At 40.8% G+C, this 26,745-nt stretch overlaps 2 protein-coding genes across 4 annotated transcripts; one reads left to right on the forward strand and one right to left on the reverse strand.

Moving 5' to 3' along the window:
- Positions 1 to 9,397: 9,397 nt before the first annotated feature.
- Positions 9,398 to 14,345, reverse strand: LOC119034087. 2 transcript variants are annotated; one of them, XM_037124802.1, is made up of 7 exons: positions 14,176 to 14,345; positions 13,680 to 13,915; positions 12,350 to 12,544; positions 12,028 to 12,194; positions 11,808 to 11,957; positions 10,048 to 10,220; positions 9,398 to 9,970 (listed from the first exon to the last, which is right to left on the reverse strand). In XM_037124802.1, exons 2-7 carry the CDS (start codon positions 13,866 to 13,868, stop codon positions 9,561 to 9,563), a joined length of 1,284 nt encoding a protein of 427 aa, XP_036980697.1. In that variant the 5' UTR covers positions 13,869 to 13,915; positions 14,176 to 14,345; the 3' UTR covers positions 9,398 to 9,560. The 2 variants fall into 2 exon arrangements, with proteins under 2 accessions (XP_036980697.1, XP_036980696.1); XM_037124801.1 differs by having other exon boundaries at positions 12,028 to 12,197; positions 14,176 to 14,344.
- Positions 13,878 to 25,758, forward strand: thumpd2 (THUMP domain containing 2). Of its 2 annotated transcripts, none has more exons than XM_037124800.1 (11): positions 13,878 to 13,955; positions 22,050 to 22,188; positions 22,458 to 22,952; positions 23,077 to 23,210; positions 23,329 to 23,406; positions 23,545 to 23,597; positions 23,737 to 23,824; positions 24,154 to 24,225; positions 24,411 to 24,525; positions 24,819 to 24,939; positions 25,272 to 25,758. In XM_037124800.1, the coding sequence occupies exons 2-11, from the start codon at positions 22,059 to 22,061 to the stop codon at positions 25,612 to 25,614; spliced, it is 1,629 nt and encodes a 542-aa protein (XP_036980695.1). In that variant the 5' UTR covers positions 13,878 to 13,955; positions 22,050 to 22,058; the 3' UTR covers positions 25,615 to 25,758. The 2 variants fall into 2 exon arrangements, with proteins under 2 accessions (XP_036980695.1, XP_036980694.1); XM_037124799.1 differs by lacking the exon at positions 13,878 to 13,955 and adding an exon at positions 20,761 to 21,006.
- Positions 25,759 to 26,745: the final 987 nt, after the last annotated feature.

Genomic DNA, 26,745 nt, shown 5'->3' on the forward strand with positions numbered 1-26,745 from the left:
TATTCCAATATAAAATTGTACTTTTCAATCCACGCATTTATCTGATAACTTTAGTTACTAGTTACTTTGCAGATTGCATGCTGCATCATGCATAGATTCAAATACGTGTATGATTTACTTTTACTCTTAGCCATTTACTTTATAACAGTTATTGCCTGAAGATTACTTCTAAGCTTAGGTTAAGTGAATATCAGATACTTTCACTAAAGAATAACGTGTATGGTGACTCTGGGGGTCAAAACAAGCAACAAAAAAAAGTTCAGATAAAACAATAATGTTTCTCAACAGTAAAAACAAAATATAATAGAATTCTTTGTGAAATGTCGTTTTATTTTGACCCTCAGGGCCACCGTGCTGATAGTGCTAACCAGTTATGAAGACAAGTGAGTGGAAGTGCTGCTGGGTCTTTCTAGTGATCACATACAGGTGCTCTTTGGAAACGTGAGTAGTATATATTTCAGTATTTGTGCAAAATTGAAATGCCTTTTTTTCACATTGGAGCAGAGGGATATCTCTCTTCCCTCCTCATTCTCTCTCCCCACCTCACTTCCTTGTTTTTGACCAGTAGGCTTGCACATTGACAGGTTGCCACCATCCCGCTAAACTCGTGCAATACAATCTAGGTGTGTAAGCTACCACTGACGAAGACCTATGTTGGCCACAGTGCGTTGCTCATTTTTATTGACTTTGCCATGTGTGGATGGAATGCTTTTGGAGGAAACCTGACTTTTATATTTTTAATCAAGATTATATTTCACCCATGTAATGAGTCCTTCAAGAGATGGAACTGATGGATTTAATATACTGATTTATACGTTAGGCCCTTACCTTAATCTCAAAAGTGGATCCAAACTTGGGCCCAAATATCTTAAGTAAAAATGGTCATGACAGTAGCTCATTTCAAGCTAGACATGACACTGTGAAGAATTGGGGAGAAAAATGTTAATATGTTGAATTACATTCAGTATCTATTTCAGATGAGTTCATGCAGATCACTGAACCCACACTTGGATCAGCTGATTGCTGAAACCTGGTTCGTTCATGCTGCACAATCAGTGGCTTACTCACAGCTGGGTGGTAACCAGCTGACTAGTAACATCCAATCAAATTTGACACTTCTCAGTTACTTTGCTGATAATGTCACTCCACCACTCTAACCTTCATTTTATGTGCTATATTCATTTGATTTAAAGCAATACAAACTCAAACCTAAATAGCTGAACAGGTCGATCAAATATGGTTCCCAAAACTGCTTTTCCCTTGAAGTATACCAACAAGAAGCATACTGGACCTTCGAAATATGGTTGCAAATTGGTTGAGTGTAGACCTGAGATGTCCAAACCATCCTTTGATGGCCAAAAATGAAATTTATTGGCAGGCCATGGGCCAATAAAACACCTATTGTATTGTGTTGTATTGTATTGTATCTTTAAGATGCAAAATATTAGGATGCCAAGTTCATGACATTACATGACAGCGTCACCTGACTTCCTCCTCTGCTGCAGTAATAATTAATACGGCCACTAGAGGTCACAATTTATGGTTTATGATAAGCTGTTTGCACAGTTGACTTAAGGTTGCATTTCCGAAGACGGGCTGATTCAAAGTGGGATTAGTTCTTCAGTAAAATCCTCAGTACACTCATTAGACTCTCAAATCAAATTGGCCAACTAATTGCTTTGAAAGGTCAGTTCCTTCACATAAATATTGAAATGGGCTAAAACTGAAGTCAGGCACATGTAGAAGCAAATTACCTGTAAAATCACTGTTATATTCTGCACTTCGTTGACTAGCTGGACAGTTTCAAATATAAAACTCGTTGCTGACCTTTGCAAGCCTTTGCTGTGAAAAGCCAATCTTCTTGTTGAAGTGGAGGGTCAAAGTGGAGTTCAGCTGTGAAAATTACAACCTACAGAGCTTTTAAACAACACGTCAACGTTGTGCAGATGGACAGAAAGTTACGCAGCTCTCCAGTAGAAAGCCCTTACCGCCCCGTTACATGTGACTGATGGAAGAGCTGTGTTGGGCTCCTCCCATGCTGCCACTGCGATGGATTGTGCCTGTTCTCTCCGTGCAGAGTGATGGATTGTAAAGATTTCAGTTAAATCGTCTTCCTGTTTGGGGAAGTGTTTTTATTCTGTGATGAATAAGTTTCTGCATTTAGAGTGCAAGAGAATTTTGTTATTTTATGTGTTTTTTTTACTGCTTACAGAGGATGCATGTATGAGTAAGTCAGCAAATGGTGCTATTTCTTGTGTACAGGTGTTTGCCTTGAGTCTCGTCACTAGCTGCCCATTGCTGCATCTAAAATCTCATTATGCTGTCACATTTGATTTCTGTACAGGTTATTGGAAAGCATCTGCTTGCAGGATAGCACAAAAAAGTGTGGGTTTATAACTGTATGTGTATGCATGGTTGCCTCCTGAACTATGAATAATGCCAAAACTGTCAGAAAGTCTTTGTTGGCTGTCAAATATACACAAGCGCTTCGTAAGAGACAAGCCAGCCTTGATTTTCTCTCCTCTGCTCACACTTCATTGTTTAAGATGTCAGTGCTCAGTCTTTACATTAAATACAGTGATGGTCTATAGTAGTTTTTCGACAAACTTTTCATATACATTTCACTTTATGTTTCTATTCAAAAGCACTGATAAACATTGTTGAGTATTGCAAATATAAGGCTAAAAATCTAAATACATGCATTTAGATGATTGGTATTTCCAAGTCTCTGGATCAAAACTGGGTGTATATCACAGGAAGTTGGACCATCTCCAGCTTTTTTAGTCGCAACCAAACCAGTTATCTTTTTACAGGAAGTCAGATCATCTCCAGCTGTTTTATTCGTGACCACAGCTGGTATTTTTAGCCAAACCACAATGTTTTGCAGAAACATAATTGGCAAACATTTATTCTGGCGATTGGGCTTCTTTGGAAGCCTGATGTCCCAGATTAATTGGAGAAGACATCATTTACACTCTTGACATGCGGTTGAGGTTAGGCACCAACTTCACACAGCTATAGTGAAGATATTGGCTTTAAAAGGGGGTTATTTGTGTTATGCCAGACAAGCTGTATAGATCCTTTTTTATGTATTTTAAAACAAAAGAAATCGAAAAGGTTTGTGGACTATGAAACTTCCCCAGTCTGCTCAAAGGTGAGTAGATCTTATCCTTGATATCCTCAGAGTCATTGATTAAGACCTGTGTGGGTGTGCAGAGCCTTGAAAGGAACACTGGAGTATTTTGGGAATGCTGTCTTGGTTGGAGTGAGATAAGAGGATTAACATCAATTTCATCTCTATGTGTTCGGCTGAGAGATGGTCCAGGATGTGTTTAGCCTTGCTGAGCACAAAGCCTGGAAACATGGTGATGTAACATCATGATGAAAAGTGCTTCACTGTGTGGGTTAGTGATGTATTTGTCTTCATGTGTGTCTGTTTATTTTTCTATATGCTGCTGGATGTTTTTGCATCCCCTCTCCTCCGGTGCCTTCCTGGTGTAAAGCCTTTTCTTTAGAGAGCTTTAAGTGGGTTAGCTGTCTGGGTTACATCTACAGTACAGCAGGGGGAAATTCACACTGACTCGATGTGTTTCAATATGTCAATCTAACATTGTTTCACTGTCTAGACATTAATTTGTTCTTTATACCACCCTCTGTACATTTCTATCATTCTTCATGCCTTCTTTCTGTCTCTGAGTCAGACATTATTCTGCCTGTCTCAGAGGTCCAGGATGACAGCTTGGACAGCAGTGGAATAACAATAACTGCCAGACTTGTGCTCGGATTTCTTAATAGGAATATGCTGCCAAACATCCAGAAGGTATCTGAATCACATTTCATTTTAATTTGTGGTGGTGACAAGGTTCTAATCGCTTTTTTTTTAAAAAAAATTTATGTGTGTTTGGCAAACAGATCTATAAACCTAAAACAGATTTGACACATTCGTATGTGTGTAGTATTAAGGGTCAGAAATGGAACATAATGTTCACAATTTTATGTTTTCATTATTTTACATCAGCAGAAACTCAAACTGAGCCGCTTTACTGCACCAAGTTGAGCCGAACCGTGCCCATGCTAGGGCTTGCATTTCCTGATTTTGCCACGTCATGATATAAGCATATATATAACTAAATAATGGAGGAGTTTTATTTGGAAGAATTTAAGGGAAATTAACCGTGTCTGCCGCAGAATTAGTGGATTTTGTCAGCAGATTTTTCTGATAGTGCTGCAGGAAGAAAGAGTTTTTAGAGCCGCTCCTTTGACGTCAACACAAGCACGCTATCAGTTAAAGACACACATTCAAGCACGTAGTCAAAATGAAAATGCAAATCCCTGCCACACTGGGCTGATGTGCCGAGTCAAACCAAGTAGAGCCAGGCTGGCAGATGCGATGAACAATAGAACATGTGAGTGCAAGATAATAAACCCTTTATGAAAAAATCACGTTTATTCTCAATTGTTTAACTGCCCCCATTAAAATCAGTGCAAAGATTGAAAAAAACAAAACAAAATTAAAGCGCATAGTTTTGGTCATTGGCATTTTCCTGAAGTGATTATTTCCCTGTTGTGTCTGTGTTGGAGATATCTCCCTGATTATCCTCTCCTGCAAGTACGTGTGTTTTTCTCTCTCCAGCCCTGCAGATCAAGTGGCATTTATGTGGTAATAATGTCAAGCTTGTTGAAAAAGAGAGAGGAAAGGGGGCTGTCTGGATGTCTGTGCAGGCCAGGGGGTTAATTTTTAGTAATGAGGCTGTCACTTCTCCATCCCATAACCGAAGGTCCAAGTAGAACACACACACACATTTGTAAAAGCCTATCAGGCACCGATACTGAACATGCAAAGTACAAGCTGCTTGGCTGGCTCGATCAACAGGCTTTACTTCCACATCACGTACTGTGTGTGTGTGTGTGTGTGTGTGTGTGTGTGTGTGTGTGTGTGTGTGTGTGTGTGTCATAGCCATGTTAGAGCAGGTGTTTTACACACATGGAACGGATTGAAATTAAATGTCAGGCAAATACCAGAGCATGAACTCTACCCCAGATCCGGCGCATGTGTGTGTCTGTGTGTGTCTGTGTGTGTGTGTGTGTGTGTTCAGAAAACACTCATCGTTTGTAACTGCCTCCATTTCAAATATAATCGCGGCTGACTGTGAGTCTTCTCTCCCCTTCTTAATTCAGTTTGTATTTAAGCCTGTGTTGTTCACTCACTCTTGATTGTTCCTGATTTGTTCTAGTTCTCTTGTCTGTCCTTAGTTTTTGTGATACTACATTTTTTTCCATTGCCAGTTTTCATGCCTGCATTTTTTGTTTGAAGTTTCAGATTTGGGATTTTTTTATTTTGGACATCAGCTGTGATTTCGATGCCTGCCTGCCTTTGTGTGTCTGCATTTTGGTTAAAACCATTTTGCTACTGTGACAACATACTGTAACTCCATCATGAATAAAACTGTCTATATGGGCTGAGAAACACTTTGTGATATTAGTCGAAAGGAGGGACCATTTTTGTTTCCTTGATGGCACACTTAACATGTAAGAGCCGGATGCCAAAAAGCAATCCAGTCTGCAGAGTAAAGTCAGAGCCAAAAGACAAAACAAACATTGATGCTCAAAACGTGATAGTGGGATTTTGGCATCTTCAGTGACAGATATAGAAGCATCCATGAACACACCAACAGTTCCTGCACTCCCAGCTGCCAATAAGAGACCTCTGATAAATACATTTGTTCACCGTGATGGATGATCAATTTCAAGCAAGTTCCAAGTCAGTGGAGGTTAATTTTCCCTTTGTGAAATGACTTGAATCCAAAGGCTGTCTCAAAGGTAGAAATCAATCTAAGAGCCTATAAATATCTGCAATAAAATGTGAAGTGGATGCAATTTGGAGTTAATGGGCTAAAACATGCAAAACCACTACTAAGGTGCTTTAACACTTTAGTCTTATTCAGCTCATGAGGCTGCACTAATCAATACTTTTTTATAACGATGATGGATGGGATGACTGTATGTACAGGAATGTGACTGATGATGTTCAGAGTTTCGAAACCGCAGAGATTCAAAACTTTTCCCCTTCGTCTCCACAGAGGGTTTCTTTTGGATTATTATTTTCAATTAATAAATGTTTAACATGGGAGAATTTGAAGCTCGTGGCGACCAAGTTGTGGCATTTTAAGCCAAATCATAATTTTCCATGAAGTGGTTTCCAGGCCTAAACATAACCATATGCATTAAACATTAGCACAGCATCGCGATGAGACAGACATTGAACGTTTAACCAAAACAAATGCTTAATTTCTCTGTGTTTTTGCAGAAACTTACTTAGCCAACATTTACTCTGGAGATTAAGTTGCATATGGGACAAGCAGTTGTCACATACTTACATGCACTGTGCACAAAATGCACATTTGAATCAGAATCTGGAGGCAGCCGGTTGTTTGGTTACTATCAGTCAAATCTAATCAAACTACGCACACATTCCTGAAGAAGCAGATTACAAAAGAAGTCTCTTTGAGTAATAAACTCTCGTGTGATGACTATGAAAATTATGCAGAAATACTTCAGTTTAAAGACAAGTTTTCAGGGTCTTTAAATTTCCATCCCTTTTGTTTCTGTCTTTACATCAGATTCTTCGTCTCTCCCTCAGTCTGTCACCTCCTCACTCTCCTTCCTCTCGTCTCCTTCCCTTTACTCCTCTATCAGCCTGTTTCTTGTCTCACTTGCTCGTCTTCCACCATGTCTCTTACCAGAAGTTGTCTCTTTGACATGCACACACCCACACGAGAACACACCAACTGACACATGCACACATTATTAAAAACACAACAGTTAACACACAATCAAACACATACACACACACACACACGCTGCTCAGTAGGTTACTCCGTGTCAGCGACTGTTCTCTGCTGAGAGGCAGTGGGCGGCAGGATGATGTCGAGTTACTGTGGCGATTTTCTGTTGCTGCGGCAACGCTTTCACGACAACCAACCGTTGCACACGTGACAGACAGACACACACAATCGCATACTTACTGGAGAGTTGAGACAGGAACAGCAACATGCCGACATCACAAACACAGATCAGACATAACCTCACATGTATATACTCCCAGATAAACACAGGCCATGATGTAGTCACCCTACTTTAATGAGGGCGCTCTGACCCTCTCAGCTTTTATTTTAGGTGCAGGACTCAGTGTTTGACCTTTTGTCCATGCATGTCCCACAAGAGCTAGGAAAAGAAGAGAGACATAGGACAAGGGGAGGTGAGAAAAACAAGACAACTCCCAGTGTGCCCAAATACATCAGCCTGGTCAGTGTCCCTACAGTTGTGATGTTGTCGCGTCATTTCTGGGAAGCCCCTCAGACCACAAGCTCACAGGAGACCAACACCGCGTTGTGCCAACCTTAACAGCATTTTGAATTAAATGAAGTCTGGAAAGGTTGTGTTTGCTCTTACCGCCCACTGCTAAATTTAAATGGGTTTTAAAGCCCTTAGCTTGGAAATTGTGCCATTTTGTCTAAACCTTGCATAATTTTTTCCACCTTATCACTTGATTTTGACTATATTATATGCTCTTACCAAGCTGCTGTGTGTTTGGCGGGGGGAGTCAGACTGTAACCTTTCAAAAGAGCCCAAAACCATGCATGTAACCAAAAAGTTCAGCAACAGCTTTGAATTTGAATTTCACATAGATTTCCAGGAATGATAACAGGCAAGAGTGACTTACCGTAGACTAAACAGGATGTGGTGAACGCCTGAGTGACAGTTCCCAGGTCTCTTGAGACAATATTGAGCTGGACTGGAAAAAAAAATACGTAAACTTAAAGGACAAGGAGATTCCAGAGAAAGCCATTTGAAGTGAATGGACAATTAGCTGCAGGAGGAGCAGTTTCTAAGATCAATGCTGAAAAATAGAGGCAGAGAACTGAAAAAAAACAAACAGAAAAAGTTGAACAGGAGAAAGGAAAAATACAGAAAGTACAGAGTAAACTTTAACACGAGGAGAGAAGAAGAGCATTGTGCAAATTCTTTGTCTACGTCTTGCTCTGCTGCTCTGTGGTGTTTATGAATGACGTGTCCGGCTTTTCATTAGCGTGCGTGATCATCATTCCGCTGAATAATAAAGTCACACTCGTCTAATAGTTGGTGGGAGAAAGAGGGGGAAAAAAATGATAGAGAGTGGAGGACAGAATAAAAGAAGCAAGAGAGAGTAATAACACCAATCAGACAGCATTAGCAGAGCAGGGACCAGTAATTGGAGCTGTGAAGCATGACTCATCGACAGTCAGCAAGACCTGAAACACACACACACGCACACAAAAACCATCAACCACTTGTACCACTCTCCCTCTTTCTACACATAACTGCCAGCACAATTATCCCTTATTGTCTAAGTCACTCACACACCTTCCTCTCTGTGCACTCTTTCATTTTTGATTTACACACAGACACACAATATATTTTACACATGCCTCCACACACACACACACACACACACACACACACACACTCCATCGCTCACATTTTTGCCAACACACACACATGCAGACACACACACACTCCTTCCCAGGTTAAGATTCACACCGCGCTGCCACATAAGAGCTCCTTCCTGTGCCTCTCGCCCACCTGCTGAAATTGCGCATCATTAATACTGAGAGGGAAATGTGTCTTTTCAACCTCCCTGAGTGAGAAACATGAAAAGTGCCATGTGTCGGTGAACGTCACTCAAAATGTCCTGCTTTCATGCACACAGGTGAAGTGGTTCTGTGCAGGTGGTGCACAGGATGTTTCGACATGAGTGTGATTGGACTCTTACATTTGCTTTCCGTGTAGTTTACTGTGTATACATGTGTGTAGTTCTATGTATAATCTGAATTTTTGAGTACATTTTGGTGCCAAGAAATCATTTTTGATGCTTAATTCTGTCTGAAATTGTATCTGTTTTCTTATTGTCATCGAGGTTTGGGGTTTTTAGTTGTTATTTCCTATTTTATTTTGTAGGTTTCATCCCCATGTGCATTGTTTTATTTTACACTTCCTGCGTTTGTGTGTCTAACGCCATTTGAAAAATTGCTAGGTGTTTTGATAGATGTATGCATGTGTTTGTGTGTATGAAATATTACTATGTTATAAAATATACATTTGCAGGAATAACTTTTATAATAAGATACAGAAATTTGGTCAGTGTATCTATATAGTGTATATGATATTATAAGCTATGTATGTGACACAGTTTTGAGTACTTAGATTATTAGACAACTAAACACTTGTGAACATGTCACTGACTGACATGTGTCACAGTTTTAATATTTTTCTGAGCCAAGGCTGATGCCACTGTTTTTATTATATGGCATTTATTTATTTATTCAAACAAAGTGTGAGATACACAGCAACAAAAAAAGACGATTCAGACTTTTATTAAGCTTTCATCCAGTAATAATCTTTTTTTATAAGCTCTCTGAATAAATAACAAAAACAAAAACTTCATGTTTCTGAGGTTAGCTGAAGGTTTATCTTCAATTAATGTCTGACATGTTGAGCCTGCTGCTGTCCGGTCATGGCTGTTATGTGCTTGTTGCACTGTTGAGATTCTGATCGAGGCTCTCGTCCGGCTGCGTCTCCACAATACTCAGTTTCAAATGTTCGTCTCTCCGCTCGTGTTCCTCCGCTTCTTCTCGTCCATCTCTCCTTTCAGTCTTAACCTGTTTATCATCTTTCACCATGTCCACTCGTTGTTCTCCATCACTTTCTTCTGTCCCATTTCTCTCCCCTGTCTTGTTTTTACATTCAGTCCTTAGCGTTCCCAGATTTTCACCAGCCATGATGAAGTAGTTCTCCAGCTTTGCCACAGGTCCCTTATCAGAGAACAAGTGGTCCAGGTAAGCCTGGGCGTACTGATCTGAGGTGATCAGGTCCAGGTTAATGGAAGAGGACACTGGTGCAGCGGTGGAATCAGGCCCTGAGAGTCTTTTACCTGTTGAGATCAGCTTGGTTCAGTTAAATGCAGATCGACTGAGAAAAGCAGTTTTATTGGTTAATTCAGAGAATTACCTGTCTCTGTCTCGATGATGGACAGAGGGATGGTCACACTCTTTCCTGTCTCTCTGTCAGTCACTGTGAGTCCCGTCATGGATCCGTCGTCTGGCGCCTCCCCGGAGGGGTCACACGATGCCAGAAGACTCCCTCGACATTTCATGACACACACTGTATTAGACTTATAACGCCTGTAATGAAGAGATAGATTGGAGGGTGACAGGGAGGCAAGGAAAGAATAGAAAATGTTATCATTTCATTATCATTTTTATCACGTTTTATCCAAAACTGACTCATTAAATTGTGCATGTGTTATTATGAAACACTTTCATGCTTATCTTCTTTCAGATTAAGTGCTTTTAAAATGCATATTTAATATAGACACCTTGATTCATGATTGCAATTTTACAGGGTAGCTCTGATGGTCACTGAGTTTAAATGTCCATTAAAAGGGGCACTACGTAGTTCCCGAGAAGAAATTCAAATTCACAATTTGAATATTTACATTATTAATGAGGTCATAATAACTCAGAAATATATATTCTTCCATAACTGAATAAAACAGCTGGTCTCAGAGGATAATATGGTCCCAGAACACTGTTTGATGCTAGAAAGGTGGCAGGGTCCGCCACATATAAACAAAGTAAAACAGTGTGAAATGTTGTCATCCTTTAAGGTCAGTTTATTTATTCAGTTTAACAGTGTGATAGTTGTGTTTTTCTTTCTCTTTTATTTCCTTATTTCTTCCCCCCATAATACATGGTGCACCTTTGAGAAAACTTTGGCTTTAATGTTTTCTCCTGCTGCTGACTGTGCCACGATCGCAGCTATCACCTGTCACACCTAATTCTCTGAGCCTAAATGTAAGCTGAAGGTTTAGGGCCAGACTTTCCTGACAGTCGTGATAGCTTTTTAGTGTTTTTGCTGTCAGATCTGGAGCAGGTTGGAAAGCTTGTCTCCCAGCAGACAGCCTGGCCCTGTGTGGCTGTGGTTTCCACTGTCAGTGTGCTTTATTAGGCTCCTGCTTCCGCTGAAGTGCAATGTGTTGGCTGTCTGACAACCTCGCCTCAAAAAAAATCCTCATTGTTTGTAGTTGGACTGTGTGCTGTGCAGTGCACTTCCTGCAGTAGGTTGTCCACCCACGGTCTCCAGCTGCAACAAAACATCATCAGGAAAAAGTAGACTCTGCGGCCCTGTGAGTGGCTCGCGTAACTCTATTTGTTTCAGGAGTCAGCGACGAGCATTTTTCAACCCCAGCCACTGCAATACGCGACAAGAAAACACTGGAGTCAGAGAGATGACTCCTCTAGCTTTTCTCACAAACAAGCAGTGGTGGAGTTAGTGTTCAAATCAAAGAACCAGTACCACACTGTGAAAATACCAGATTACAGGTATAAAAAAGTATAAAATACCTTTAATATGGAAATGAGAAAATTATCTCAAATCATTACTTGAATGTGTAAAATGTAAGAACTGGCATTGCATACTTAAACATAATAGAGGATAACAAATCACAAAAATAACCACTAACTGCTGCTAACTGTTGCTACCATTAGCAGTTTAGGTCAGTTAGCCGTGCATCTAGCAGTCATAACACAGCCAAGTTGGTGTGGGACAGGGCTAATTGGTTAGCATGCTAACTTCAGTGGATATCTCTGCAACACAATACATTATGTCATAATGTGGAAACTGTTATTTCTCACATTCTCATTTTATTTGCTGGGAAGCTATTGCTGCTAAAATGATGACAGCCTCCATTATGTTTGATGCTGTATTACCTGTAGACAGGTATGATCTGTGCGAGGTCCTCCTTGTATTGCTGCAGTGCTGCCCTGGCAGGAAAGGGCTCAGCTTTACCCTCGAGGGCAGCCAGGTGAACCAACATCTGGGCGTTAAATGCTGCACCGCTGGCCCAGTGCCTCAGAGACCTGGAGGACCAGACAGAGTAAGAACCAAACAAACTACTGCATCCCACTTCACAATGATGTATTCTCTCACCTGGAGTCACAGTCTCCCCCGAGCAGACATGTTTTCAGCTGAGTGAGGATGAGGCTGAGCTGGGCCTCAAGTCTGATGGAGTCCTGGATCAGCTTGCTTTTGTCGGTCAGGTGGATCCTGAAGCGCTTCAGGTACTCCTCCATCACCTCCTGGAGCTCCAAGACTCTCTGCTGGAGGCAGACATTCATGCATATGGTCTTTTTTCTAACAATCTTTCAATTTTAGGGAGTCTCTTTGTATCATTTCATAACTTCATAATCAAATAAATATATCATATTTTATTATTTAAGCAAGCACTTCTTCTTCATTCTTTTCCACTTACCTGGCTTGATGAAGATCCTGCTGACTTCCCCTTCACACCTGCTGAATGTCGTGATGATGTATAGGCCATATCCATCACCATTGTTACCACTAATCCCACCAGGCCGGCCACACGGGGCTCATCCGAGAAGGTCGACAGTCGGCCAATTAGATCCCTCAGGTAGGTGGGCGCCTTGTTCCCGATGTCGCCCTGCAGCTGAGTGAGGAGAGATGAATGCTTACTCATTCTCACCATCTGTCTCCATAAAATAAAAATGCTCGGTGAATAGATTTGTCTCCATTCTTTGTAAGAACAACTGTGAGGAGCATTTTGTCATCATCATATTGCTTCCTCGTTGGCCGCTGTATTGATTTGTAACCTCTTTAAAATCCCCAGCAGGACCACATTTCTAACACTGAGTGGTGCTTCATTTTGTCTCAGGGTAAAAACACTGTTCTCCTCCCCTCATGTTCATCTTCTTCTCCACTGAATTTAGAAGGTAAATCAATAAGCAGTCCAGTGGCTCAGTCTATTTGAGACGGAACACATCACCTCTTCAAGTGTTTTGCTTGTATGCAGCATCAGCATCACTCACACATACTGTTACACCTTCTTTTAAAGGAGATTTACAATGCTTTTTCCCTCTCCTGTTCTTGTGCCTGTGAAAAGGTCTTGAAAGTTAAAAAATCCACACAAACAGAAAACACAGGTCCTGAAACGCCTCATCAGCAGTCTTGCCTTTAATTCTGTGACTCCTGTGACATCAGCATGTCGTGCATCTGCATAATTTATGCCTAACAAGTAGTTTTGACATGTACGAATTACTGTCATTTAACGGAGCTGCTCTATTGTCATTAGCAGTTACGGCTCAGGCATGGGAGCTGACCAATCAGAAGGAGACTGGGTATTCAAGAGGGGAGGCCTTAAAGAGACAGGAGCCAAAACAGAGTGTTTCAGTATGCTTGGTGCATCCCGTACAACTCAGTTTTTTTCCACAAAATGGCCGCTACCAAGACTGTTAATCACTGATGACACACAGATACCAGGTGATACCAACGACATAATACTATTAGTTTACAAACCATGCTAGAAGCTGGAACCAACCGTCAGAACTCTTACACAGATGAACAAAATAATCATTTTGGCCCGACAAACATTTTTAAATCATTAATTCTCAATCATGGTCATTTTTTTAAGGAGAGGAGACAGTTATATTCTTCTGTAAGCTCTGTAGATGTTTTTGTTTGTTTAAATAAACAACTGGAGCATGTAAAACTATTCTAGAAGTAACCTAAAGTAAAACTATCAACCCAAAAATGAGGATAATATATCTCCTTTAAATCTCATTAACCTGTTGCAGTTGCTCCTGGAGGCCGGCCCGGGAGTCAAAGCTCCCACCCTGACTGGTGGCGAGGAGGAGAGGGTGAACGACACGGAGGTCGGGCACGGCGCCGCCTTCCAACATGGCGTCGTAGAGGAAGGAACCAATTGCATCCTTCACTTGAGAGAGCTCTTCTTCTGATGAGAACAGCTGGCCCATAGTGACACTAGCATGAACCGGTCAATACTCCTAATTGATGGCAGCGCCTGAGGAAGAACAGGGAAGAGACAAATTACTAAATTGCAGGTAACACAGCACAAAAACAAATCTTCAGCATTGAATAACTGGTGCGAATACTGAACAACATGCTCAGTGTAAGTGCAGCCTGTACTTTCTTATTTTCTATTTTACATTATGATAAACATTATATAATAAACTATGACCTTAAGGGCTTCCATACATGTGTGTCTGTAGACTCTAAACAGCTCATGACACATGTAAAATATATATATTTAAATCATCATACCAGCAGGATGTAACATTTTCCAAATTTCCCCAAAATGGCACCCTAACGTTTCACAACAACATTCCAGCAGCCTTTCAGTCACATCTAATCTCTCTGTCACTGAGCCCAGTGGTGTTTTGGTCAGCCGGCCTCTCCCCTCTTCCTCCTTCCTCCCCGCCGCCTGCTGCAGTGAAGAGATTAACCAAGACAACACAGCCTCGGAAAGCAGCTCAGCCGTAAAGCTACACCTCCCCCTAGCTGCACCCGACAGGAAATGCATCAGCTGTAAAAACTCTGGGGAGGGTTTGTCATGTCTTCGAGGCCAAGGACACGCGCCTGTTAGGGTTTACGTCCAAGTAATCTCCATCTGAAAGGGTTTTTGTTGCCTGTATTCTGTTACAATCTTGCACTCTCTCTCTCTGATAGTGAAATTAAAGTAATCCTCCCTGTGCTGGGGGACTCTGGAAGAAGCCAGAGGTCCTTGGGAATCAAAGTAATAGCTACAAACTCTTTATGGCTGTGTTAAGCACTGAGGAAATGGGCCAAGGGCGTTCAGCTTTTTATTTAGCTAAATGGAACAGTGGCCTTGGCGGTGGTGCGATGTTGTCTTTTTTTTTTTTTTACTTGGTAAAATATGGGGCAAGGGGATTTGGGATTTTATGTCGTTCAGAGAAGTTCTTTGTTAACTGGGACAAGGTTCTGAGTTCTGTCTCTGTGTGCAGCTGAGTGAGACGGCCCACACCGGGATGTTGGCTGGAGCTCAGGTTAAGGTGGATATCAAACCTTATATTAAACTGCATCGACCCTATGAAGTAAAATTAGATTAAATTACTAGATAAATGCAATTCCTTTCTCTGAATATGAAGGATGAATATCAGTAATTGCAGACACAATCCAAAACCCTGTGAAAACAAAGACCTCTGCTTCTAAATACAAGGAGACAGTCCTTTTTTTAATATCATTGATTGTGGAGGAAGAGTTGAGAAGTCAGAAGCTGGCCTGTAGGCAGCACACCCATATGGGGCCCGAATGGCTTACAGCCGGGCTGATATGGGGCCCAAATGGGCTTCCCAACTGGGGCCCAGACAATCTCGAGCTCAGATTTCATTGTGTCTCCACTGGTTCTGGTTTCTCCTGTTTGAGGTCTACAGCAGCCTGCATACATGGGCTGATGATGGGACATTGTGCTCTTATGACTCACAGCAGGTATATATATTGTTTGTTGGGTACATTTAACTTACTAAAACACTTAAATGGTTTTCAAAAGTACACTGAGATGTGAAATATGTTGCTTCGGTGAAGAGATAGAAGTTATGTAGTTCTTGCTTTCTTTGATCGATACGTCAGTGAGATTTTAGGTGGAATAAGTAGAATTCATCTTGCATATTTGAAACTGAAACAAGTGAGGTTTTGTGCAGATGTTTCTCCAAAGACCACATGACGTTAAATACAGCTCGACGGCTCACTTGCTCAACCACCGAAGAACGAAATGCTTCAGGACTTCCACGACAGACGCAAACCAGGCGAGGTGACGGCACAGAAACACTCAGCGAACTTTAGTGGATTCATTCAGCCATGTTTGCACACAAACACAACGATCTTTCTGAGCAGCGAGGCCACATCCGCCTCTCCCTCCAGTCTGCTCGCCATCCTCCTCCTGCTCTTCCTTATTTCTCCTGTTCTTGTTGATTTTAATGGCTGCTGTCAGTTTGATGCTGTGTTCACCAGCTGAGCTCTGCCGCCGGGAGTGTGTGTGTGTGTGTGTGTGTGTGTGTGTGTTTGTGTGTGTGTGTGACGTAAGCACATTTAAATATTTACTGCTCTCAGAGGAGTGTGAAGTGTGTCAACAGGGCCAAGCATCCATGGAGACTCACACACACACATCAGCACTCAGAAACAGGCATGGATGCACACATGTTCACGCGCCCCCTCTCTCTCTCTCTCTCTCTCTCTCTCTCTCTCTCTCTTTGTAAAGGTCTCATTTCCATCTGGGACTGAAGTGGAGATGAAAGGAAAGTAAGTAGAGAGGAGGGCAGGAAAGAGGTGATGAGGAGTGAGAGGGAAGAGGAAGGAAAGAGGGGAGAAGGTGAGCAAAAGAAAAGGATTAAAAAGGATAAAGTAAAGGTGATAGAGGCTGATGGAAGAGAGAAATTAGATGGAATCCTACCTCACACACACACACACACACACACACACACACACACACACACTGTATGGCCTTTTAAATGACAGCCCTCTTGAAAAGCCCACTGAATATTAATCATCACTCACTGAATGTGTAATTTCTCGTGATAATGTCACTTGAAACTCAAGTTTTTAATTTTCTGTTAGAAAATAGATGACTGAGGTAGTGAACCTCTGATATTTGCATGTGTGTGTTGGGGGGGGGGGGTTACAGCATGTGTGTCCTTATGTCCATGTCAGAAACCGTTTTGTCGTTGAGTCGTTGTGATGTATTCAGGATCGACGTCCCCAAACTTCATCGGTTGCCCTTAAAGGTCCGGCGTGTGTGATTTGGGGGGATTTAGGAGTGTCTGTTGGCAGAAAATGGAATAAATATATATGTGCCATCTCATCAAAGTAATGTGTTTTTACATTACTGGAATTTGGCAGATAAGCTGCATTTTTACAGCAACATGTTTTCTCTTTGGAAAGATGGAATATATAAAAAACATTTGCATTTTCTTGGTCTTTTATGAAGCTGTCAGTCATGTCTCTTGGGACATTTATTAAATAAAAGAAGAGTAACAGGACTCTGTGATGACCATTAGTTGTGACCTATACAAAATACATTTCTGGCCATACCATTTGTTTGTTTGTTTGTTTTTGTTGTTGTTTGTTTTTTACAGAGTTTCATTCTACCCATGGAAGCATAATATCTTGAAATTTAGCTCCTCTTGAATTTATGCTGTTATTTCGACAAATTAATCACTACTTATGAAATACTGAGGTATGCATGTACAGCAGAACAAGGGAGTAACAAAAAGCAGTAAGTGAATGATTGTACTGTAAGTACTGTATACCTGCAGGGTACCGTAAAAGTGATTTTTAATGGATGTTTGCTTTGTTACCTCCAGAGCTACAGAGCTAAACTGTCGACAGTGTATAATTACATTAATTGTTGCAAGCTGCCAAATCGTGCTCGTCTGTTGTCAGTCTGCTTTTTGTGTGTACCATTATCTAAACAGACCTAAATCTGCACTTTCGTCCTGCAATGTCTGAAACTTTATCGACACTGTTTGCATGATTGTCTCTTTCGTAATTCATCAGCCGTCAGCTCTTCAAAAAAACCAAAGGCTGCACTAATTAGTCCATCATGATGAAGTTGTCAAACAAAGCTGCTGTTGTGTTTGGCCCCTCCGTGCCCACAGCTCACGTGTTTATCCTTCCCCTCTGTTTCGTTTTCTACGTTCTGTGCCTCTTTCCCCTTCATCATCATTTCTCCTCTTCCATCCTCCATTTTCTGTCTGCTTCATCCCCCTCTCTCCCTCCCATCATTTATGGGGTGTGGAAGAGAATAAAAACAAGTTTAATGTACAGTCATACATCACGCCATGGCTGGCATGCCAGGCATCCATTTTGTGGAGCTGTTGTGTTCGCTTAGCAGCAGTGGAGCTAATTATTGCAAATGGCAGCTGTTGAAGGGAGTATTAATGTTTCCTTTCTACATGGATACGTCCAATATTATGGGCTGATGAAAGTAGTCACAAGATAAAGCTGAACGAGAACGAGAAGGACAAAGAAGAGGGGGAACCGAATTGTGTCATTTGGGGTAAAAGCCCTGTAAACCCAACTGTATTCATCTTAATTTCAAGATGTCACCATTTAAATGTGCAGTAATCACCATCTATCGTGCAGCCTGATAAAGATTTTCATGAAACATTCTCTTTAGTTGTTATTCATTTTTATAGACAGAAACATTACGTGCCAAATGATGGAGAGAAGCATATTTCAAATAAATGTTACGCACCAGATACATTTCCGAGCGGATTCTGACGATACAGTAATGAAATATCACCCACTCACTCTGAACAAAAAGCCAAAAATCACTGACATCTAAAGACCTGAGAGAACTTTTGAGGCCTCCAGCACTTTTCTGCAGATTGTAATATCGCAGCATCTTCCACTGTCACTCATTGTAGTGACTTTGTTTTCCTGTGAATTTAAATTTTGTGTCACCAGCAGGTCATAGTTTTTGTTGTTGTTGTTGTTGTTTTTATATAACAGCTGTTACATGAGGGATTGGCACACATTACTGTAGGCTATGGTTGCATGCATGGTTCCCAGATGATGAATTATAAGGATCTGGGTGTTTGAGGACCTGTGTTTAAGGGGCTCTAAGTAACAATTTGTAGTCACTGAACAGATGGGAGCAGTTTGTAACATGATGGGAAAAATGAGACCTTCCTTGTCTCTTTCGGTCGACTACAAGTCTGAAGATGATTTGTTGAAGTTGTTTTAAGCAGCTGGACTGTGAATTTCTTTGTGAAGGTCTCAGGACAGATTTTCAGCAATAGTCCAAAGGATGTGACTAACACAGAGCAACAGTAGCTAACGTTAGTTTAAAAATGGAATCCGCTAACATAAACTAACAACCGGCTTCCAGCACAACACAGAAGTTTCACAGAGCCCCTTTAACAATTGTGTTTTTTTGTATTGTCTTTACAGCTAGCCATTGAATTTCTACAAAACTTGCAAAAATGGCAACTGTCTGTATGAACCACCGAATAGCCCAGAACTGAAGTGAACAAGCACTCAAATTTGAAGACTGGCTATTTGCTGAACTGCATGTTGAATTTATTGGAAAAATGTTAATTCCGGTAATAAATAAATAAATAAAACTCATAATATGGTACAGTCATTGCTCTCGCTGCAGCATCCCAGGGCTCAAGTCACCTCTCTGAACTGTCGTGTCAATAAAGGCCAAAAAATAAAATGTTAATATGCTCTGCTTCACTAGATGAGACTTTAGAGTGTGTGATTGTGTCAGATTGGGTGAGAATGGCGCCACATCACTGTCTGACTTTGTCGAGAGACATGACAACACATTGACTCCAATCATAGCTTGCTGCTTTTCATGAACTGCATGACTGTGCAATAGTGATTGGATGGGAGATGAACTTCTGGGGTCAAGACCTTCTGCGACATTCATCCAAATTAATGGAGCACAACTCAAATGCGAAGGCAATAAAATAATATTTGTATTTCCCGGGGGGTTTATGAGACATCATATTTATATGGAGAGAGTGAGTTGAGCACATACTGTTACTGTATTTCACCTTTTATTTGCTCAGGAATTCAAGCTAATAAATCTCTCGTTGCATTTCACATAAATCTTCTTGACAAATTCTGATTAATGGTGGATGTAAAGCTTGGATTGCTTTGTCTAACAGAATGTACAGGGTTAAGGTACTCAGCTGTTAAATCTCAATTAATCATTTTTAAATTGCATTTTTGTCCCCCGAACTGGAGGCTTGTCCAGGGTGTACCCCGCTGCTCGCTCAGTGTCAGCTGGGCTCGGCTCCAGCCCCCCTGCGACCCTGTAAAGGATAAGTGGTTACAGATGATTGATGGATGGATGGATGGATGGATTTTCATGTATATATGATTATTGTTTGAAAAAAAATTGGAGGAAAATGTAGAAAATTACATTTATTGATTTGGTAGGAATCCAATCTGCTCCAAATCCCACTGTGGCAATATACCATCAATCTAGAGCAATATTCACATTTGCTGTTATATAAACACAGTCACTTACTATAATTCTTCACATTGTTACGAGCATGCACTACACTGTCGGGTAGCACCGGCCTGTCGGCGCCTGAGGGGTTTATGGCACAAGGCAACAAGCAGAACACTGTTCATCGAATAAAGTAAGGGGATTAAATATGTTTGCGGTCATTAAAATGTCACAGAGAGAGAAGAGGGAGATTAAAAAGTGTCACAAGGAGATTGTGACAGGGCAGAACGAGAGAGAGAGAGAGAGAGAGAGAGAGAGAGACAGAGAGATAAGAAAGGGATTTAGAGAGCGAAGTGTTCGAACACAGACAAAAGGAGCATCTCTCTGATTGATTCCAAGAGGGAGAAAAGAAAGTGAGAATTGTGTGAAAGTGCACTTTTCTGCTGCAGGGTTATTATTGGAATTCTTTTCTCAGGTTTGGAGAAACACCTGTTCAGAGCCGCCTCCAGGTATTACACTGCAGCAGAGGTGTACCTGTCCCAATGAATGTGTATTACATGTGCGTGCACATGAACATTTATACAGTTTGTTGCTGAAAGTGTGTGTGTGTGTGTGTCTGAATATTTAATGTGTGCACACAGGCATTTGGGTGGTATGACAGTATATGTGTGTCTGTCTGATCCCTCTTGAATACATTCCTTAAATTAATCACAACATGGAGGCTTGTTGTCGTTGCTTTTATCACATCAGATCTCATTATCACAAAGAAGATTGATATGAACAAGTCGGAGTACATTTGTACTTTGACACTTTAATTAATGTTGTCATTACTACGCACGTAGTTTACTGTCAAGTCACGTTTCCAGTTTGTCACATCAGTAGCTGTTTTCACTGTACAACAGAGACCCCTGCCGGCCACGACTGGTCACCGGAGCGTGAGGACGTATTTCCGTTTCCGGTGTAAACAAACAAGCCAATATGGCGACTTTCTGTGTCAAATCGAGGAAACTTTTACGAGCAGATAAGAGCGTTTATACACATTGACCACATTTAACTACACAATGACTGAACCGAGCAGTGAGGGGAGTTTAGTTCGATACTACTGCACCGCAGGTAACGGCATGGAGCGGTTCTTAATGGACGAAGTGAAGAAGAAGCTGGCAGCCGAGGATGTGAGTGTTTCCTGTGGATGGTGACGGCAGTATACCAGACTCCCTTAAAATTCGACTGATTTTAAGAGTTGTAGCATGAGGAGACGCTTAACAAACTTCCTGAAACGCCCCCAGCAAATTATTAATCATCGGTGGATTCTTGTAAATTCGGCATGAATTACAATACATTAAGATGTTTCTTTCCTTGTTAAACGTGTCGATTTGTAGCGGCATCGCTGTAAAAAGTTATTTTGATTGTTAACTTTTTATGTATTTGCTTTAGCTATTACAGTGGCGTTCATGTGATGTGACCCAGTGACTCCAAACCAATTCCGAATTGTGTTAATAAACGGAACATATAAGACACGCGTCTTTTGTTTGGATTTTACCGTTTCTGCTATTGTATATGTATATATTTTTTTTTAATCAAAATTCATCAGTTATTTTTTAATAGCTTCCATGTCACGTTACCCAGTGACTCCAAACCAATGCCGAATTATAATACTACACAGGTTACATAGAATACAACTCCTTTTAATGGATAATACTGCTTCTTCTATTTTATATGAATATTTATGTTAATTCAGCGTTTCTTTTCAGTAGTTTCCATGTCATGTGAACCAGTGACACCAAACCAATGCCGAATTGTATTACGAAATAAGGCAAATAAAACACATCTATTTTAATCACATTTTACTGCTTCTTCTATTTTATATTATACCTAGTTGTATCACTATTATTTGTTATCACTTCACAGGCCACATAGGACAGACCTGAATAGCAAAGTGGTTGTAGCAAACTGATCAACATGTTTTTACATTTTTGTGAAGCACAATATGGGTATGTTTGTTTTTTGGCTGCAGGATTGTGAGGAAGAAACACATACAACTAAAATTCAAAATATCCATATAAGATAGAAGTGTGTCTTACAGATTTCAAGGTTTCTTTTTGATTTATTCAGGACATTTTTGTTAAATATCAGATTGATTTATTCCCCCTTATGCTACAGTCTGTGAACACAGACTTTAAACCTCTTTCTTTTATTGCTGTGTGTGTGTGTCCAGGTTTGTCAGATGCCAGGTAAAGTGTTGTTCAGCTCCTCTGCGGGGATCATCAGAGTCAGTGAGCTGAAAGCAGCAGAGAGACTCTTCCTCCTGCTGAAACAAGACTCACCTGTGTGCCTGTCTGCCCACACCAGCCCAGGTACCAGCCTCAGACATCAAATACACAGATGCACATCTTGACAGGTTGTAACTTACTTGAAATGCTTTCAGTTCTTGTGTGCCTTAGAGGTCTAATTCATATCTATTTTAATTGATTTCATTAGATCAGTGCACAGTGCATAACCTTGGATGATGTTTTATACGTAATAATTCCATACCTCTAAAAGATAGATCCCAAAGAGAAACAAAACCACCCTGGAATTCATCTATTTTTGACTTGTACTGACTTTTGTGTTGTTTTCTCTATAGCTAAGGCAGCCTCTGTGCTGCAGTCCAGACTGCTGGGTGACAAGAATCAGTGGACCTGTGCTGTAATGACCTGGAGCCGCCTGCAGGGGGAGCTGGCAGACAGAAGGACTCTTGCCAACGCTCCAAGAACTGTTGTGGAAGTGAGGATGAACAGAGAGGAGGGGAGAAGGAGTGAGAAGGAGGATAAGTGCGATGAGGAGTCTAGAAAAAGTGCAGGAGGAGAGAGGGAAGAGAGTGCGAATGGGAGGCAGAGAAGTGGGGAACAAAATGGAGCACAGATGCTGGAAAAGAAGAGAAAGAGGGATGATGGAGGAGGAGAAGAAGAAGAGGAGGAGGAGGAAAGGAAGGGTACAGCTCGAAAATCTAGTAGTGAGAAGAAAGTGGAGAAAGAGAAGATATCTGAGAAAGAAAGGACACCAGGACTCAGTGTGGAAAGTAGCAGCAGAACTGTGGATGGCACAGTGAAAGACTTTGCTGTAAACAGTGTTAAAAATGGTAAAACCTTTTCCAGCTTTTATTTAAACTTTTATAACATCAACTTTTAAGATTATCAACTTGTCATTCCTCGTTTTTGTCACCTCTTCATTTCCTTCTTGTGTTTTCCTTCATCTGGATAAAGAGAAGACGACTGGAAGAGGAGATAAGACTCAACTGCAGCCCAGTGGGATCAAAGCAGAGCCTTGTTCAGACCCGGTGTCTTTTAGGATCAGCTGCAAGTGTACTGGATCTCTGTCCCGCTGCTTCAGCTCACAGGCACAGTGGACAATTTGTGTCATTCAAAGCTTCAGTAATGACAAACTGATGTCTCACAACACCTCACATTGCTTAGTTCAGTGAAATATTGTATGTTTGCATGGTGTATCTAATATAGGAGGCGAGCAAAGTGATTGGTGTTGGTCTGAGCAGACAGCTGGGCTGGAAGATTGATCTGAAGAATCCACAGCTGGAGGTAAAGTTGTTCACTGTGTTAAAAATCTTCCTGGTTGTATTGATCTGTTGCTATGATAAGTAAATACTCGTTCTTTGGATGATATTGTTGTCTGTCTTTTCAAGTGTTACATCATGAGCTGACTGCTCTTTTCTGCAGGTGAATATTTATTTGAGTGATGACCACTGCCTGATGGGGATTCCACTAACCAGGTTACTGACAGAAACACTCTCTCAATTCAGCGCATATAACTAATGACTGCATGCTGTCCTCTTGGCATTTCATTTCAACCAGAACAAATTAATTTTATAAATAGTCATAATTTATAGATCTTCTCTCTGCTTCCTTCAGGTTACCTCTGGCTAACCGGAGCTACATTAAAACCACAGGACTGAGGTCTACTGTAGCCTGGGCTATGACCTCATTGGCTCAGATACAGGTAACAACACACACAGGTGCAGTGTGTCCCTGCTGTTGCATTGTTTGTCTATGAAGAAACATATTATGTGAAGGCTTTTATGCATGCAAATCAGATGGCGTTCAAGCGAGGCCCTTTATTTGTTTTTTCAACCACTCCCCTTAATAGACAGGACAGCGTCAACTCATTAAATGTGGCCACTGAGCCTTAAAGCTGTCCTCATTTTCAGATGTTTAGCATAATGTTTGTTGTCTGTAACTTGACAGTCTGTGTGCCAAACCATTTGCATGGCCATCAGTCAGAATATGATATGATACTGTCCTTGCTGTATGTTATCTCCTGCTTCCCAGCCAGGCTTCTGTGTGGTCGACCCGATGTGTGGAGTGGGAACCATCTTAATAGAAGCAGCACAGGAACACAAGGTCAGGACATCTACACAAAGCTCCTGTATGTCTGTCAAGCTTACAGACACCTGAAAAGTAAACTTTAGAAAGCTTTGCAATTACACAAAATCTATAAAACATTTAAAAGTGTGTGTTTTTAATGTTTTGTGTCTACTTTATACCTCTATAATAACCTGTGCTAGCACTCTCTATCTGTTCTCCAGACTGCCCGTTTCCTGGGTGTGGACATTGATGATGGACAGCTGCAGAAGGCCAATGAGAATGTAGAGTTTGCCAAGCTTGGAAACAGAATACACCTGCTGAAAGCTTCATCAATGGGTGAAATGATCACTAAAACATATTAAATGTGTCAGTGAACCTTTAAATTTTGGCTTGAAGATTCATTTCCAGAGAGACAGACACCTGCTTGCATATTTTTTTTAATGTTTCAGTAACGTTTGTACACACACTTATATACACAGAATGCCATAATGTACACTTTTGAAACACATTTTTCAGTTACTCAGCCATGTTTCCGCTGTGATCAGTGACTGGGTGGTGAGTGTGGAGCCTGCTTTGCTGTCATGTATCAAATTACCTCTTGGCTCATCTGTCCTCCTCTGTGTGTGCAGCGCTGCCTCTCCCCAGTGCCAGTGTAGATGCTGTAGTCTGTGACCTGCCATTTGGAAGGAAGTTTGGCACCAAAACAAACATGGCTGCCAACCTGCCACTCATCGTCACCGAGATGGAGAGGTTTGTGCCTCTGTGTGTCTGCTTCCATTGTTTCCGTTAGAAATGTTCAGTGAATCAGAAAATGTCGCTCGTTTTTCTGTGCGTGTTCGTGCATCGTGCAGAATTCTTATCCCATGAGTCAAGTTGTTCTTCGGCAAAGACCTTAAACTGTGTCAAATGTAGATTACATTGTGTTATTCCTAAGTAAATCTTATTTTAATTTGTCAATAGCAATATTTGTATTATTTGTACAATTTTTATATTTTTAAAAAACAAATTAGGTATTAAAAAAATCTATCTAAACAATTAGTACCAACTATACGTAATTCAATAATTTCCATTTTTGTGTCCAGGGTCCTTTGTACTGGTGGTACTTTGGTTCTCCTTCTGAGCCCTCAGTTATCCTGTCAGCTGAAGAAACTCCTGCCACAGCAAGACACAACATCTAACCAGGAAACAACGACTCAAACTGGGACACACAACTGCCCAACTCCTTCACTATCTCGGACAAGGCAGCAGACTTTACAAATCGACCAGGCGATCAATTCCAAGCCTACCCAGAAAACAGGCTGTCAGTCTGGGCTACAACACAGTCTGCCTCCTCCTCTCTCCTGCCTGAAGCATCAGACAACTCTGAGAGTCAGCTTAGGCCTGATAGATGGACTTATCCATAAATATGTCAAGACAGACACTTGATCAGTGGTGGTGGACTTTACATTTCAAATTAATTAGGAACTTTTCATTGTTACTTACAAGGAAATATGTTGAACTATATTTTCTGTTTCCCTGCTGTTTTCTATTGTAAATGATATGAATAAATATATTTTTTGAAACATGGAATTTTAAGTTGTGTGAGTTTTGAAGCTCTTTAAGCTGTGGATTGGAAATGTTGCCTGTCCAGATGTAAATCCTCCTATACTACATTTAATCAACACTGAAATCATCTTAACTGCAGTTGAAAAAACCTTACATAAGGCGTAGGCCTTGGATTGTACTTGTAAACGATTAACCTGGACTGCTTCTCATTAAGTCATTATGATCTTTGTAATTCTCAAAACTCCCACGAACTCCCCCTAAACTGTTATAATAGTTGCACCAGTGTGCCTGACTTCATTTAGGTGCACCTAAGAATACATTTTAATTAAATTTCCAAACACATCATATAAATGATTGTAAAGAGGAATTAAGGTGCAAAAAATGTTTTCCTTCATGAAAATCACAGCACAGCAAGAGCTAGTGATAACCTCAGTTGTGTAAATGATAAACTTTACAGTGCTTAAAGAAGATACATCAGTTTGCATTTGCTTTTTTTAATTCTGGCCTGATTATTCCTTGTAGTGTGGTAAGACAATATAAACAAGGAGGGTGCTATTTGCTACAAAGACAGTAAGCACTAGGATCAAGTAGTCTTTTTTGATCTATTGTTAACAGTAAAGAAGCTGTAGAATGACACTAGTTTATCCTATGATTGGACTGAAATGGCAACTATAAAGTTTTTTTTATAATGAGACTATAATGAGGTTTTTATACGGCCTGTAATATAGACCCCGATAGGCTCAATCACAATGTTGCCATCTGCCAGTGTTTAGCCCTGCTTAGCCCAGTTTTATACAGTGGGGCCGGTCAAGGCTACACAGGGCTTAGTGTTAACATTCATTTACTCAGTAGCTATAAACTGTGGTTTTGCTGCCTGTAACATGGCTTCACATTGTATTGATCCTATAGTGCTGGAATTGACCAAGTTAAATCAATATGCATTAAAAACTGGTGTTTTTAACGCAGCTAATGCATGCGCAAACAAATTAACAAGTGACGATTTTGTTGTTT

The sequence above is a fragment of the Acanthopagrus latus genome, chromosome 15, assembly GCF_904848185.1.
Source record: "Acanthopagrus latus isolate v.2019 chromosome 15, fAcaLat1.1, whole genome shotgun sequence".
Lineage (NCBI taxonomy): Eukaryota > Metazoa > Chordata > Actinopteri > Spariformes > Sparidae > Acanthopagrus > Acanthopagrus latus.